At 40.7% G+C, this 16,749-nt stretch overlaps 1 protein-coding gene across 7 annotated transcripts in view; it reads left to right on the forward strand.

The window, feature by feature from the left end:
- IPO11 (importin 11) overlaps positions 1-16,749 on the forward strand; it is a 297,412-nt gene that overhangs the window by 99,339 nt on the left and 181,324 nt on the right. For all 7 annotated transcript variants that reach the window (XM_048851650.2, XM_048851646.2, XM_048851648.2 and 4 more), the window contains 4 exons: positions 544-670; positions 9,462-9,495; positions 9,694-9,734; positions 11,264-11,380. In XM_048851650.2, coding sequence (XP_048707607.1) covers positions 544-670; positions 9,462-9,495; positions 9,694-9,734; positions 11,264-11,380 — 319 coding nt within the window. The remainder of the gene's footprint in view (positions 1-543; positions 671-9,461; positions 9,496-9,693; positions 9,735-11,263; positions 11,381-16,749) is intronic.

Raw genomic sequence — 16,749 nt, forward strand, 5'->3', positions numbered from 1 at the left:
TTCTCTCTCTAATGGAACCTGGTAAATATAAAGCTGAGCTTTATATAAAATAAATAGAAGTCTTAAACTATTTCCTTGTAAGCTTTGTGGGAGATGTTGGTATGAAGGAAGGACTTGAATGCGGCAAGGTGGTGGCCTTGCATTCCATTTAAAGAAGGGCATTAGCATGTTTGGCCATGATCTGAAAGAAAACACTGAGATGGTTTGGGAGAAGAGTATGAATAAGGTTTTTTTGGATGATGTCCTTGGCAGAGAAGAGGGGGCATGGAAAAACAAGGGGCACAGTGAAATCAATGTAATAAGACAAGGCCGATAAATAAGGAAGGGCAGTTTTCTCAACGAAAATGGTGCCTGCTAGTGAGGCAGTTTGACTTCAGAACTTTAAAGGTGTAGTTCTCATCAGTCATGTTTAAGGAAAGATGTGAAAAATGGGTTTGTTGGACATTGTCTTCCAGTATTCTTCTAAAACGGTTTTTATTAATACAGAAGTTTATTAAGAAGGATAGTAAGAATCTGGTACAATAATTATTTTTTGTTTTAAAGGTATAAGCCAATACGCCGGCGAGTAATTTGGCTGATCGGACAATGGATTTCTGTAAAATTCAAGTCTGACTTGAGACCAATGTTATATGAGGCAATTCGTAACTTGCTTCAAGACCAAGACTTAGTGGTATGTATACCTAAAAGTAACTATTTGTAACAAATATTTTAGATTGTTTCATTTATTTCTTACCTACACTTAGATGAAAAGTTTCAATTCCCTACACTTTAGAATTGAACAGTATATACTTCAGGAGCAAAATTATCTTGTCAGGGAGATCTCTGGTGTATCTCTTCTTTGCCTAAAAATATCTGCCCAAGGGCAAGGCATTGGATTTCATTTTGAATCCTGCCTAGAAGTTGTGGGAAAAGTTTCCAAATCCACACTTCTCTGACTTATTCATAACCTGTTTTCAAGCATCGCTAATCCTCATCTTGTGTTAATTATACGCATCTCTCTCTCCTGCTAAGTAGCTAATCAATATACATGCATTTTGTGATTGTTGAGGCACACCTATTTTGTGCTTCAGTGAACTTGTTTGGTTCACAAATTGTTTGACAAACACACAGTCATACTAGTTACATAGAGTTGCGTGGTATTGTTCATACCTTCTGGTACAGTGTTCTGCTACACAACTGTGTTTTTTACAAACACTACCTTGAGAGATGGTATTGCTACAGAGAAGGCTACATAGCTAGTTCACAGTGTATTACTGTATCACTTCTGGGATTATGGCTTTCACTGACTTTTCTGCAAATGAATTGAAAGTATAGTGGTGTTTGTGATGGAGAGTTTGATAAATTGTATCCATAACTTGTCTCATGTCTTCAATGAACTACCAGCTTTGAAAGTACACAAATGTCTTTAAAAATTGTGCTTTTTCTTAAAAATACTAAAAGGTAGCAATTTGCTCTAGAAAAATGAGTTTGATAACTCACATCTTTGATCAGTCTTCTACCAGTTATAGTGTTACTATTTAAGTCATTGATTTGTGAGAAGTTTAATAGAAACAGGTAGGTCAGAATATTTGATAAATAAACATCATGTAGTGCTGGAATCTTTATTAAATATCTGTATTCACTGTAATGTAGTTGTTTCATTCCCAATGTTATGCTGTAATTGAAGGCTGTAAGTTAAAACATTGCAGGTTTTTTCCCATTTTCTAACATGATGGTTACAGGGCTAGCTGCACCTCTGTCCCTTTCTTTGACTGTCTGAGTTTATCCGCTCAGGTGTTATGCCTAATGCCCTTACCTTTTTTGGGGAGGAGTCTGCAGTTCTCCTAGTCTTAGACAGGGTCTCCAGGCTACAGCCCTGTGTGCACCAACTGTGATTGCTCAGCCAGCCTGACTGGGTTCAGTCCCAGAAATTCATCAGGGTACTGTGACCAGTGGTTAACACCAGACAGCGTTCTTAAAAAGAACTATTCTTTAAACTTAATGGTAGGAACACAGCAAAGCATAAGGGAAAAAAAGGATTATAATACAACGAAAGGTCTACATGCAGAGCTATCTTACCTGAAGTACGAGGTAGGCTTATCTTACCTCTGGAGTATGATTCACATTAACTCAATACCGCAGTCTTCTCTCTTCAGGTAGGGTATCTCTTTAAGTCCAGCCAAGATCTTTGTTTTCTCCTGTGTCCCTTGAGCCTGGTTTGACCAGCTCCCAAGAGTAATGAACTTCAAAACGATGGTTTGTGCGTTGTCTCAAGTGTTTTATGAGCAGCTGGTTTCAGGAACCATTGTGGTTTTTCCTGCACAGGTGTAGCCAATTCCTGTGTGAATTAACTCTTTATACTCAGACAGTAAATAACAATAACTATCGGACAAACATAACATATACTCATAAATTATTGCAGCAGAAATTATTCACAACCAATTGTGAACACAATTTGTTCACAATGAACTACTTGCAATGAAATTCTGATGTTCACTGAATCAGCTCCATTGCTCTTTTTTCTTCAGCAGCAGTGCCCTTCACACTAGATTTCCAGGTTTCTATTTAAGGGAGATATTCCTGTCACATTCTGGGGTGCAATCCAGACCAGTAAGGGGTTGTCACCACCTGTCTCACAACTTTGAGTGCCTCACAGTGCTTTGCTGTTGTAGCCCCAACCTGGGCTGCTCACAAACAGCCAAACTCAGGTCAGATCCTGAGTGTCTGAGTATAGTTGCAGTCCTGGCCTACCAGCCAATCAGCAACACACCAATTATAGTGGCTTCCACCAGCCTAGGTTACTGCTTTCAGGATGACCTCAACACACACTCAGTCCCAAACTTTCCAAAAACGTGTTCTGCACTATCCAGCCCTTTCTTCAACCGTTCAGATATTATGATCTGTTGCCCCTTTAAGGAGACAATATTCAGCAGTTTGCTACTTTAACTGGAGTTACAAAACAGTTCAATTTAAGCACAGAACTGGATTGTCTTATTAAAGATAAAAACAAGTTTATTAACAAATAAAATAGAATTTTAAATGAATTCAAGTTTGAGATTAAGTTAGAAGTGATTATAAGCAAATAAAAGTGAAAACATGGCTAAAAGTCTAAAACTTCATCTGGCAAATTTTGGTTCAAGGCTTTGTTTAAGATGGCTTTCTCACCCACAATCTTGCAGCAAGATAGCGACGTACCCTTTCGTTGGTTGGAATCTCTTCCAGAGGCCCAAAAGTGCTCATGCCTTTGTCGTCTTAGGTGAAAGAGAGTGAACTTGGGGTTCTCTGCCCCTTTCTGTTATAGTCCAGTGAATCTTTTAAGTGGATATTTCAACGGTTACCCTTCAAAGTAAAGTTTATTCAAGCAGTATAGAAGGTGACATGGAGTCTGCTGATATAGGAGTCTTCATGCTCTTTCTTTTACCATGTGTGTTTTCTGAAATCCAAATTGTTCTGTTTCCTGCCATCTCCTCCCCCTGCTGTCTCGAGGACCGTGTTTACTACTTCTGGTTAAACTGAGGTAAACACACCTTCCTTTATTTAGGGTAGGCTTGTTTAAAAACTTCTATCTAGGCAGGGCTGTATGGTTTTGAACATGTGCTAATAACATACGGGGGAATTCATAACTTTACATATAATATTGCTATATACATTTCACTGTGATATTCTTCACCAGTCAGTTATTAGTTTTCAAATGATACCTCACAAAGCATATTTTGTACAAAGATTATTACAATAGTGTGTAGGGTGTAAATTACAGGGTTGCTTTCAGTCAGTTCCCCACACAGATTAGTTGGTAATAGATTAGATTATTGTTTTAAATGCCGTCTCTATTTTTGAATTCCTTTTATTCTGATGAGCAGACTTTATTGGGACCATTTCTCTTCTAGTCATCTCCCACTAATGGAGGATCCTAAGAGAGCAAGTGGCCCCAAATTCCCTTAAGTTCCTTTGACTAGTTCAGGGAAATGCAAAGTGTCTACAGCTAGCCTGGTGGAAAAGTTGCGTGCCAATCCAGGTCTCCCACTGTACAAGGACATTTTGCAAAGCTGCTTTTGAAGCAGTATATGGGCTTTAATTTTATCTCTCACCTGAGATCTGATCTGAAAGAGTGAAATCAGTCATTTCTAATCCTCTTGACCTGCCATCCAGTGCTGATGCTCATTTTGGCAGGTCTACAGTCCTTGTTTGCTTAAAATGCCTTGCCTCACTTTACTGGGCATTATGGTGCTTGGTAACCTCCCACAAGCCTCACTGTGTAGAGGCCACTTAAAGAAAGAGAAGTTATGTACCATTAACTCTTGTTCTTCCAGAATCTTGAGCTAGCATATTCACACTCTTTGCTCACCTTCCCCACTTCTCCAGAGCCTTAGGAGAATCCCTGAGTTAGTGGAAGGAACTTAAGGGCATATGGGGCCACTTGCTTTTTTTTATACCCTCAGAGCCCTCCATGAGCAGGAGCTGACTAGAAGGGAAATGCCCTGATAGACTCTGCTCATCTGAAGATTGCAGTGGCTTGCAGTACAGACACCTTAACCTCAGAAGTATGGATATAGAGAAGGAACATTCTTGAAGAACAACAGTTACTATAAGTAATTTTCTTTCTTATCCCTACATCTAGCTACCAAGAATAAACCACTAAAATATTTTAAGTATCTTAAATATAATAAAGAGTAATTAACAGTTCACTAGGAAGCTGTTAAAAGAACAGGAGTACTTGCTGCACCTTAGAGACTAACAAATTTATTTGAGCATAAGCTTTTGTAGGCTACAGTCCATTTCATGCAGATGCATAGAATGGAACATATAGTAAGAAGATATATATATATATATATACACACACACACACACACATACAGAGAACATGAAAAAGTGGAGTAAGAGGCTAATTAATTAAGATGAGCTATTATCAGCAGGAGAAAAAACTTTTGTAGTGATAATCAAAATGGCCCATTTAGACAGTTGATAAGAAGGAGTGAGGATACTTAACATGGGGAAATAGATTCAATATGTGTAATGACCCAGCCACTCCCAGTCTCTATTCAAACCCAAGTTAATAGTATCTAGTTTGCATATTATTTCAAGCTGTTGTCATTGATAGTCTGATGTGGACTGGAGTCAGAGAATTAGGCTCCTATTTGAATATGTAAGAAAACTTTAGCTTTAAAATTTGTAAGTAAGATTTATTTTTATTGCCTTTTTGGTTCACAGTTAAACCATCTTAAAATTACTTATTTAAAATGATCTAATCTTACAACAGTTTTGGAAATTTCTGCTTTTCAATGTGTTTTTTCAATAGAAGCTGCATTCTTTGTCTTAACTCACATCACCAGTATTGGCAGTTTCCACTGAAATACTATTTACATCACTCATAAATTAGTTAGTAATGAAATAGTGACAGGTATTTAAAAAAAGTCTTATTTCAGCAATATATACAATGATGTTTAAGGCATTGGTAGACTGAAGGGAGTCAGACTTGATATTGAAGAAATGAGAACAGACTGAAGGTGTGGGGGAGTTGTTCAAGGCCACGAATGTTAGGATGAGATGCTTGCACAGTAAATTTTTAATAATTGTTTAAACAGATCTCAGGATAGCTTTAAAAAAAGAAAAGTGTTGTTGTTTCCTCACTTGTATGTGGAATTTTAGATCATATACATAAAAGTGGTGACTTCTGGCTCCTGGGTACCGATATAACCAAGACTCTGAGATTAGTAGCTAAGATGAATGAAAACCTTGTTTCAGTTTTGGCGTTCTAGGCAAATAAAATGTGTTTAATTTTTTTCATTAAAAACTAGGAAATAAGTCAAAACTTTGTTAATGGAAAATTAATGGTGCAAAGCATTCAAGCCAGGAAATGCAATAGTTAAGATTTCACATGATCACATACTATCATTTCCAAAGGTCTTGTCTCTTCCAGCATGAATCGTGAATGCTATAGTGAATGAAGTATATATTTTTAATTGACTTCATTAGAACAGATTTGAAGAGAAGGTGCACACAGATCATCTGCAATTTGTCAATACTTTAAAAACTTCTATGCAAACTGAAGTTATTAAATTGTTAAAATATTTATCATGAATTATCACTGTTAAATGAATATTTTTGAATTGAGGGCCAAATTTATGGTAAATCCATTGACACCCCATCCCCTGCATGCCCTCATTTGTCGGTGTGGACGCTTCATGTCAACCCCATTGCTAAACCCACTGCATTTAAACTGTGTCCTCCCTGAGATGATCTGATGCCCTTAATCGATGTACACAGCAGATGCCTCTTCTGCCTCAAGGAGGAATATATTCTTGATAGGTGTTCCACCTATTGCTGCTTCTCATTCTGGACCCAGAAATTTTGAGATACAAGAGTCAAACTAAACCTCTTGGAGCAATGCCTGGAGATCACATCTGATTCTGGAGAGGAGTTGTCCTTCAAACTGGAGCCAAGGAGATTATATTTGACAAATGCCCTAGCTGCTAGTCACCCTGCCTTGTCTCCAGCAAGGAGCAGAAAACTAAGAATGCCAAGACCATTGGCACTGTTGCTAGGATCCCCAGTGCTGTGACCACATCAACCTCGGCACCATCTCCCAAGCAGAGGCCCTCAGTGCTGTCCTCTTCAGATGCTGAATGATGCTTCCACACTGCGAGAAAACACAGTTTAGAGCAGGTCAACATGACCATTACTCAAGGAGTTGAGGGCCAGAGATAAACCCTCTAAATCCTGTACAATGTTGAGGGATGGTAGCAAGCCACTATCTATGAAGAAGGCTTGAGAACCTGTGGCACTAATACGAACATTAGTGCTGAGATAGTCCTTGGTACTGATTCTGGAATGACCACTAAGCCACTTCTGATACAGAGGTACACTTTAGAGGATCCACTTTTACACCTCCTCTTGCCATCAAAAGTGATATCTTATGTACTGGCACCAGCAACATCAGCGCTGGAACTACATCCAGCTGCACTGCTGTTCCTGGAGGTGTACTTATGGTTTGTGACCCCATGTTGTTCTTCCTTCCTCACTTCAAGCATGGAACCCTCTCCTGAGAGATGGTTATCTCAGAAGAGCCCCATCATGGGCTCCCAATGCGTTAAGTCCCAGAGTGGAGCCCCTTCATATGTCCCAAGAGGCAGTCCCAGTCTTTATTGGCTTTGGTAGGTAGAGCACCTTCATCGAAACTGGAGGAGTTCTGGTGAAGAAGCAAAGGTGGCTTGAGAGACACTTCAGTTACCTTCTGCCTGCCTGCCAAAAGAATCCCTCTCCTCCCTGATGAAGCTGTCACATTGGCCCCGACACCAGCCATCGATGATTTTCAGGCCTTCGAAGAACTTCTCTAAAGAATAGCAAAAGTCTTGGCTATTGAGGCAATGGTGATCCAAGAGATTATGCACAACCTGTTTGATAACCTTAGCTCCTCAGTGCCCAGAAGTCTTATTTTTCCAATCAGTGAGGATATATTGGACCTAGGGAAGGGTCTATGCCATTCCCTGGCCTCTCTTCCCCAACTTCAAAGTGAGTAGAAAAGTGCTACCAAGTCCCACGTATGAACTTTGAGCAGTTCTACATGTATCCAACACCAGGGTCTCTTGCCATTTCTGCAGTCTGAGAGACCAGATCCACTGAGAGGACTCCAAAGACAAGGATTCCAAGAAACTGGACCTCTTTAGTCAAAAGGCCTATTAATCAGCATCATACAATTCAGCATTGCAAACTGCCAGACCCTGTTCACAAAATACAGTTTTTTAATGTGGGAAAGGATGACATCGTTCCTCTCTTAGCTCCTGCTGGAATGCAGGGGGGAATTGAGAGACACCTTCAAGGAATGGCAGGTGTGAGCCAAAAAGATCAGTAGTGGTAGTAATGGACATGTCCGATGCGGCCATTCAGTCCATGACTACAGCAGTCAAAATGCTCTGTGGTTCCTTGTAACAGGAGTCTGGAATCCCAAAACAGGTCCAGCTGACAGTTGAGGTTGTACTCTTTGAGGGCCTGGACCCTATTCAGCATCCGAATGAATGAGGCACTCCATTCCCTTACTAATTGGAGTGTGACCCTTAGATCCCAGGGAATTTACACTCTCACACCATACCATAAACCCTTCGGGTACCAGCCACCTCAAAGATGGAGACCACCATCTTATTTCCATGGTCGCTAACTGGAATAACCACTCAGAAAGAGACACAAGTGGTCACTGCTGAAATCTATCACCAAGTTATTATTCCACCAGTGGGGCAACCCAGTGGTAGACTACTGCTATTTTGGCTAGCACCTGCCCTTCCTTGAGGGTGTGTCTCAGTTCTTCTTCGAGTAGTGTCCTTATGGGTGCTCCACTGTAGGTTTGTATGTGCCCCTGCGCATCTAATCAGAGATTTTTGGTAGCAGTGTCCCATTAAGCCCACGCATGTGCCCTCCCTCCCTCATGGTCTCCCTCACTTCCTTCTCAATCGCCTTTGGCCTCAGATGCAATGAGCAGTTGTCCCTTCCTTATCTGTGTCATTAGCATAAGTAGTGTTTGTTTTGTTACCTTTATTCACCTTAAAAGTAGTTAGGCTATTAATAATAGCTCTGCCACAGGCCCTGCCCCCACTCCACCCCTCCTTGCCCGCTCCCCCCGCCCCGATCCTGCCATGCCCTTGCTCCTCCCCCTCCCTCCTCAGATCCTCCTGCATGCCACGAAACAGCTGATCAGGAGGGAGAGGGAGGCGCTGACTGGCAGGGCTGCCAGTGGGCAGGAGGCGCTGGGAGCGGTGGGGGTTAGAACTGTTGGGGGGCTTCTGACGTATTACTGTGGGTCTTTGGCAATGTACATTGGTAAATTCTGGCTCCTTCTCAGGGTCAGGTTGGCCACCCCTGGTATAAGGTGAGGCAATAAAATCCTTAAATTTTCTCTGTTAGTAGGGGTCCCAGTGTTCTGTCTTACCATCTAGATGGGGTAGGGCTGAGTGTAACTGGTTATGGCCGAGGTTGCAGTTAATGCTTCCTTGACTGCTACTTCTCATAATTGTCTGAATTCTTGGAAATAGGGTGTTCATGGCCCTGTAGTTGGTTTGTTGGTGGTAGCCTATGAGAACCATCCCAGAAACAGGTGATCCCCTCTGTCTCAAGAATTCTCATCACAGCCATAGGGCCCGCTTCTGAGTCTTTACTTGACTTAACTGAGTGTTTTGCCTGAGTAGGGAATGCTGAGCAGGTCCTGCAGGTGGTGTGGTTCTTGGCAATTTGTAGTCGTTTTTTAAATCCTGAAAAATTCTAATTTATGCAAAAACTGCTCCTTATAAATATAACAATATAAAGCTAAAAACCCTGGGAAAATACAGAAATATGTCAGGGTTAAATTAATTTTATTTTATCTCTGGAAACGTGTAGAGTATATGTGAAAGCTTAACAATTTCAGATCTGAAAATATTACACTAGCTTCTGTGAGATAATCAAAGTAATATTTAATAAGGGTAACAGCATGGTATTTCCTGATTTTTGTCTTTCAGGTCCGCATTGAGACAGCTACAACACTGAAGTTAAATATCCTTTTCATTAACTACAATTTTTTATTTTATTATTACTTTATTCAAAGCTACTGGAAATTACTGATTTTTGATCATTAATAATTCACATTTTAATAGTAATTGTGTAGCCTCACTAACAGTTGAATATCAGATTGAGTCAAAGATATTGTAATAATGGTGTTCAATCTTCAGTTTTTCTTTAACTGTTGTTCACCTGTAGATGACTTTGAGTTTAGAACTGACCAGTTTTTACCGGTAAGGGCATTTATGTGAGTGTGAGTGCTTGTGTGGGTGGAGGAAGGGAGGGAAAGAAACCACATTCCAGTTCCGTTTCAGAATAAACTGTTCAATAGTTGCTGTATTTATTTAACTTCAGTAACAAGAAAAAAGCTATTCTTTTGTTGCACAGAGACTTTATTGTGCAACAGTTAAGGTTTCCACACACACATCTTACCTGACACAGAAGCAAGGAAAAGCCTCCTGACAATACATATATACTCCACTCTTCCACCCACAGATACACACCTTGTCATTACCACAGTTACCACACATCTGAGACTAAACATTATTCCAAGTATGGGGGCCAGTCTTCACTAAACTACCTCTTCCACTTATACCTGATTTCCCTTCAGAGCTCCTTCCTGCACACACTGCTTCCTAAACTACCCTTTGCCAGAAATATTAATTGCAGTTGTTTGGTGTAATGCAATATATTAGGAATGTAGCAAAATTTCCGCAGCGTTTATCTTCGTGAACACAGTGTTGGCAGTAAATAAATAATGAGATAGTAATTACTGTACAGTAGATTGTTGTCTGTTTCAATTCATATTCTTTTGGTGTGATATATTTGATGAGCTATAAAAAGTATCATCTTATAATTTATACTGTTGACCACTTGTGTCTACATGCATTATGCATTTGGTATTTTTGGTTTAGCTGTTTGAAACTGTTGGGATAAGTAAGAAAAATGTCATCATTAATAACTTTAGGACACAAAATTTTTGTCAAAGTTTATAACTTTTGCCAGACCTCTAGCAAATTATCAGAGACTGCTTAAGAGAATCTGCTGCCCTATGCAAAACTTCTGTGTGCCACCCATCCCTGCCACCCACTAGAATAGACTCTAAATTGTGGGGAAGGGCATACATAGGACTTTCGGGGTTGGGGGGAGGGCGATTGCAGTGAGTATTCTGGTCTTTTGGTGGTTATGGTAGTATAACTGGAGAGGGGGCCTTGCAGCACCACTCACTAAGGTTTGGCCCAGCTGCTTCTTTGTCATGACAAAGGGGCAGCCAGGCCAAATCTGAGAGTGGCATTGTGACCTGGTGCACAGGGTTACAGCGCTGCTCAAGTTTGGCCCCTGCTGCCCTAGGCAGTTGCCTCGTTTTCCCCTAGATAAAGTGGCCTCTGAATATCATTACCTCCAGAGATGCTGATAGCTTCCAACTTTTAGGAATTTAAACTTCGAAGTAATTTTAATACATTTAAACCTGAGAGCAAAGCTTATTGAAACTGGTCCCACACTTGAATTCTTTTGCAAGCCTAGTACATGTTAGGTACTGAAACTTTTTAAAGTTCAATTTTGGATTATGAGTGGTCAACATGTATTAGACTATTTTTCGAAATGCAAGACCAACATGTTGCAGGACTTCCAACACACTAAAAGTTCATGAGAAATTTCAGGGCAGTGCTGTAGACAGATAAGAAAATTGCTGTTTTATATTTCTATTTGTATTCTTGATAATCTAACTAATCCATAGTTTTTGAATTTCTTTTTATTGTAGTATCTGGAATCCATGTTCACTCTACTCTTTCAGCTACTTCAAGAAGTCACAGAATGTGACACAAAGATGCATGTTCTTCATGTTCTTTCTTGTGTGATTGAAAGAGTCAATATACAGGTAACTGTTACAGACTATAATATGAAATTTGAAGCCTAGCACACTTGTCCATTGATGAGAGCAAAGAAGATTTTTTTTCTATATATTGCTATTACATTATATCAAAATGATGGAAGAGATTTTATGTATATATATAATCTATCTAGTAATTACCCTGCAGTGTTTGTTTTATTTCAGTAATCTACACAGCTCTGCTTCTGCTTCCCCTGTTCACATTTGTAACCTCTTTTTTTGCCCAACATACTTGCTCTGCCTGGTCTCCTCCCACTCAACTTTCTGTATTTTTTTGCTGTTCCCTACATATGGAACAGTTCTTCCTGTTCCGATGTGCAAAATTTAATTTAATTTTTATAATTCCCTTCTTTGTCTTAGACTTTCAGCTCTAATCACCCTCTCTCACTTCTGCCTTTTCATATTTTTTGTTGTATCTAATTACAAGATATGTTTTTGAAGTGCCCATCATTGTAGTGTCTAGGCAGTTTAGTTTATAGCAGTTCAAAGACATGGAGCTCAGTTTCCTACAAGGTTATAAGGTTAAAATTGTTGGCCTCACCGTTACTACTTCCTTTCCTTAGTATGGAAGTATACTTTCAGTTTAAATTTAGGAAATTCAAGAAGTTCCTGAGGAAATAAAGTTTGATTGTTGTCTGCAGTCATTTCTTAACTTTCTAGGGTACTCACCTCAGGTGGGGTAGAGAAAAGTAAGGCAAGGTAGAGGTAGTAGCAGTTCCTCTGACCTGTAAGCAGTCCTTGAAGCAGCAGCTTTTTGTGAATTTCTGAGACAAATGTAGCTTTTCTGTTTATCCCCTGTATGAACAGAGAGACTGGTAGTGGCTCCTCACTCCTTTCATAATTGTTTCTTCTCCCTCCACAATAGTTTGTCCTAGTGGCATCTCCTTTTCTCTCCATGGAAAGAGCGCTGTTGATTCCTGTTTTTCCTTTACCCGTTGATGGAGGTCTTGATATAGTGATAGGAGCAGTAAGGCTGATAGTGGCTCGATGTGGGTGGTGGAGGATAAGTGATGCTTAATTTAAAATAGTTTTAAAGTGATTGTTTTATATCCTGGCACGCTTTTGTGTGCATTGCTCATCATCTTGGATTGCGAACTCTTCATGGTGAGGTTTGCATCCTATTCTACATGTGGAAAGCACATAGCACATTCTGAGTGCTGTTGTAATGCAGATAATAAAGGTATGTAAATTGTGAGAGTATCTGGATAAGAGATGAAGTTCACATGAGATTTACTTTGGCACTAATACTGATGCTGCTCTGGATTATGTGAGTGTTTGAGGCACATATAGATCCTCTCACTTGGACTCCTTCATCACTGGAATTAGTTTTGCGGGAATGCAACCATCTAGCACAGCCCTTAATCTCTCCTAATTTATGCTAGCCAGCTGTGTTGATTGATGACTGGCTCCATGAACTGGAAACTGCTGGCAAGCAATATTTTTCTTGTCATTTCTGGCTGAAATAGTATACCATGCTTAATTAAGCTGATGATTTAGTGTATCCTAGCATTAAATTTAATTCTGTATGAGATTATTAAAATAGGGACAAGAAGCATACAAAATATGTAATAAATGAGGCAAAATTTACAAAGTTTTTGTCCATACTTTGTGTTGAACATACCATGTGAAGAAAAAACAAGTTTTGTGAAATGATTGCTTTATAGGAAGTTATCCTTTCAGCATTAAAAACGAATATGTAGAAGTTGTTAATTTATGATACTCTATATAGGTAGCTAACAAAATGAATTAGAAATCTGGAAATTTATAAAGAAAGATAATTATACAACATGCACAAGGTGCTAAGAATTATACATCTTGTAGTTTTTATTGTACATTTTGTTAAAACACCTTTTGATTTATTCTACTATGATGTCATAGAACTCATGCAAGGAAGAACTTTTACAATATGCAATAAGGATGTGCAAATAAAACAGTATTTCATGTTTCAACTATTTGAATTGGTGTTAAATACAACATGCTGTATTATAGTTACATTAGTTTCATGGTTGTGTTGTTGTTGGTGGATTTAATGTTATGAATTCAGATTTCCAGTTTATAATTCTGCTATAAATACTTGTTCTGACTGAAACTTTTCATATAATCTGATATTCTGCTAGGAAGTTTATTCCTTCTTTGAGTAGTGTACCTGTGGGTGCTCTACTTCAAGTATGTGTGCTCTCTGTGCCTTTCATTAGAGACTTTTGGTAGCAGTGCCCATTTGATCTGTGCATGTTCCTTACCCATCCTTGTGTCCTATACTGAGGCTATATAGGGATGTGCAGCCTTACAGCCTTTTCAGCAGTTCCTTTTCAACCCCCTTCAGTCAGACATGGAGTTCAGTGTGTTCTTGTTTTCTCTAGAGTTAGAATAGTATATAGTGTTAGTTCTTTAGCAATTTATAGAATACTTAGTATCTTATAGTTGTTGGAACTGTTCTTCGTGTTTTCTACTCCTTCCCCTCCACTCCCCCAATTGTTTTTCTCTTACTGAGGGGGTGTACAATTCTTTTTTGGGGGTTGGGGGGGATCTGGGAGGTTGGGCTCCCCAGATTTTAAAAGGTGCCTTTTCTGTTAAGAAGCCATTCCCATCAGCAATGGGCATTATAATCATAGAATATCAGGGACATCAGGAGGTCATCTAGTCCAACCCTCTGCTCAAAGCAGGACCAATCCCCAACTAAATCATCCCAGCCAGGGCTTTGTCAAGCCTGACCTTAAAAACTTCTAGGGAAGGAGATTCCACCACCTCCCTAACTAACACATTCCAGTGCTTCACCACCCTCCTAGTGAAAAAGTTTTTCCTAATATCCAACCTAAACCTCCCCCACTGCAACTTGAGACCATTACTCCTCATTCTGTCATCTGCTACCACTGAGAACAGTCTAGATCCATCCTCTTTGGAACCCCCTTTAAGGTAGTTGAAAGCAACTATCAGATCCCCCCTCATTCTTCTCTTCTGCAGATAAACAATCCCAGTTCCCTCAGCCTCTCCTCATAAGTCATGTGTTCCAGTCCCCTAATCATTTTTGTTGCCCTCTGCTGGATGTTTTCCAATTTTTCCACATCCTTCTTGTAGTGTGAGGCCCAAAACTGGACACAGTACTCCAGATGAGCTCCTCTATTCGACATTGGTGAGGCAACGATCACGTCCCTCGATCTGCTGGCAATGCCCCTACTTATAAATCCCCAAAATGCCATTGGCGTTCTTGGCAACAAGGGCACACTGTTGACTCATATCCAGCTTCTCATCCACTGTAACCCCTAGGTCCTTTTCTGCAGAACTGCTGCCGAGCCATTCGGTCCCTAGTCTGTAGCGGTGCATGGGATTCTTCCATCCTAAGTGCAGGACTCTGCACTTGTCCTTGTTGAACCTCATCAGATTTCTTTTGGCCCAATCCTCCAATTTGTCTAGGTCCCTCTGTATCCTATCCCTACCCTCCAGCGTATCTACCTCTCCTCCCAGTTTAGTGTCATCTGCAAACTTGCTGAGGGTGCAATCCACACCATCCTTCCAGATCATTTATGAAGATATTGAACAAAACCGGCCCCAGGACCGACCCTTGGGGCACTCCACTTGATGCTGTCTGCCAACTAGACATGGAGCCATTGATCACTACCTGTTGAGCCCAACAGTCTAGCCAACTTTTTATCCACCTTATAGTCTATTCATCCAGCCCATACTTCTTTAACTTCCTGGCAAGAATACTGTGGGAGACAGTGTCAAAAGCTTTGCTAAAGTCAAGGAACAACACGTCCACTGCTTTCCCCTCATCCACAGAGCCAGTGATCTCGTCATAGAAGGCAATTAGATTAGTCAGGCATGACTTCCCTTGGTGAATCCCTGCTGACTGTTCCTGATCACTTTCCTCTCCTCTAAGTGCTTCAGAATTGATTCCTTGAGGACCTGCTCCATGATTTTTCCAGGGAGTGAGGTGAGGCTGACTGGACTGTAGTTCCCAGGATCCTCCTTCTTCCCTTTTTTAAAGATGGGCATTACATTAGCCTTTTTCCAGTCGTCTGGGACTTCCCCTGATTGCCATGAGTTTTCAAAGATAATGGACAATGGCTCTGCAATCACAGCCGCCAACTCCTTCAGCACTCTCCTTGGGTGCAGCGCATCTGGCTCCATGGACTTGTGCTCATCCAGCTTTTCTAAATAGTCCCGAACCACTTCTTTCTCCACAGAGGGTTGGTCACCTCCTCCCCATGCTGTGCTGCCCAGTGCAGCAGTCTGGGAGCTGACCTTGTTTGTGAAGACAAAGGCAAAAAAAGCATTGAGTACATTATCTTTTTCCATATCCTCTGTCACTAGGTTGCCTCCCTCATTCAGTAAGGGGCCCACACTTTCCTTGACGTTCTTCTTGTTGCCAACATACCTGAAGAAACCCTTCTTGTTACTCTTGACATCTCTTGCTAGCTGCAACTCCAGGTGTGATTTGGCCTTCCTGATTTCACTCCTGCATGCCCTAGCAGTATTTTTATACTCTTCCCTGGTCATTTGTCCAATCTTCCACTTCTTGTAAGCTTCTTTTTTGTGTTTAAGGTCAGCAAGGATTTCACTGTTAAGCCAAGCTGGTCGCCTGCCATATTTGCTACTCTTTCTACACATCGGGATGGTTTGTCCCTGTAACCTCAATAAGGATTCTTTAAAATACAGCCAGCTCTCCTGTACTCCTTTCCCCCTCATGTATACACTCTCAGGGTATACGTTACTTGGGAGACTTGCATATTCCCAGCAAGTGCAAAATTTGCACTTCTTTTAAGGGAAGATACCGTAAAAACAAGGAAATGAAGTATAGACTATTAGTGATGGAGCAAGCCTTAAGACCGGCTTCGGACCCTGATACAGAAACCCCCATGTACAGGGGCCCTCTGCTTCTGTTAGTGCCCCATCTACATTGAGATCATGGCACCCGAGAGCTTCCAAGATGAAAGCAGCGTCAAGACCATGGTATACAACACTCTCTGAGTGAGGTAACTATAACTGTGCCACCAGTACTGAGAGCTTCGTACTCAGAGATTAAGGAGGGGCATAAGAGGAGCAGAACTAAGAGTTCCCCCTCAAAAAAAGATTTTGTCACAGGAGACCTCAGGCCGTGAGAGGAGTGCTATTGAGGCTCTGAGTACTTTGGGTAACGTGAGTACTCTAAGACTTCATCTAAGTTCCATATTTCTGCGCTAATGGCCATGGTACTGAAGACCGCTACTGCCACCATCAGGGCCCATGATAGGAAGAGAGCAGCCTTACTGGAATCTGTGGTACCCTCAATATCAGCACCAGCACCTCAGAGACATTGGTAGCAAGCTCCCAGTACCGTAGGAGTTGTGGTACCCTAAAGACCTTACGGTACTGAATGA

The sequence above is a fragment of the Caretta caretta genome, chromosome 5, assembly GCF_965140235.1.
Source record: "Caretta caretta isolate rCarCar2 chromosome 5, rCarCar1.hap1, whole genome shotgun sequence".
Lineage (NCBI taxonomy): Eukaryota > Metazoa > Chordata > Testudines > Cheloniidae > Caretta > Caretta caretta.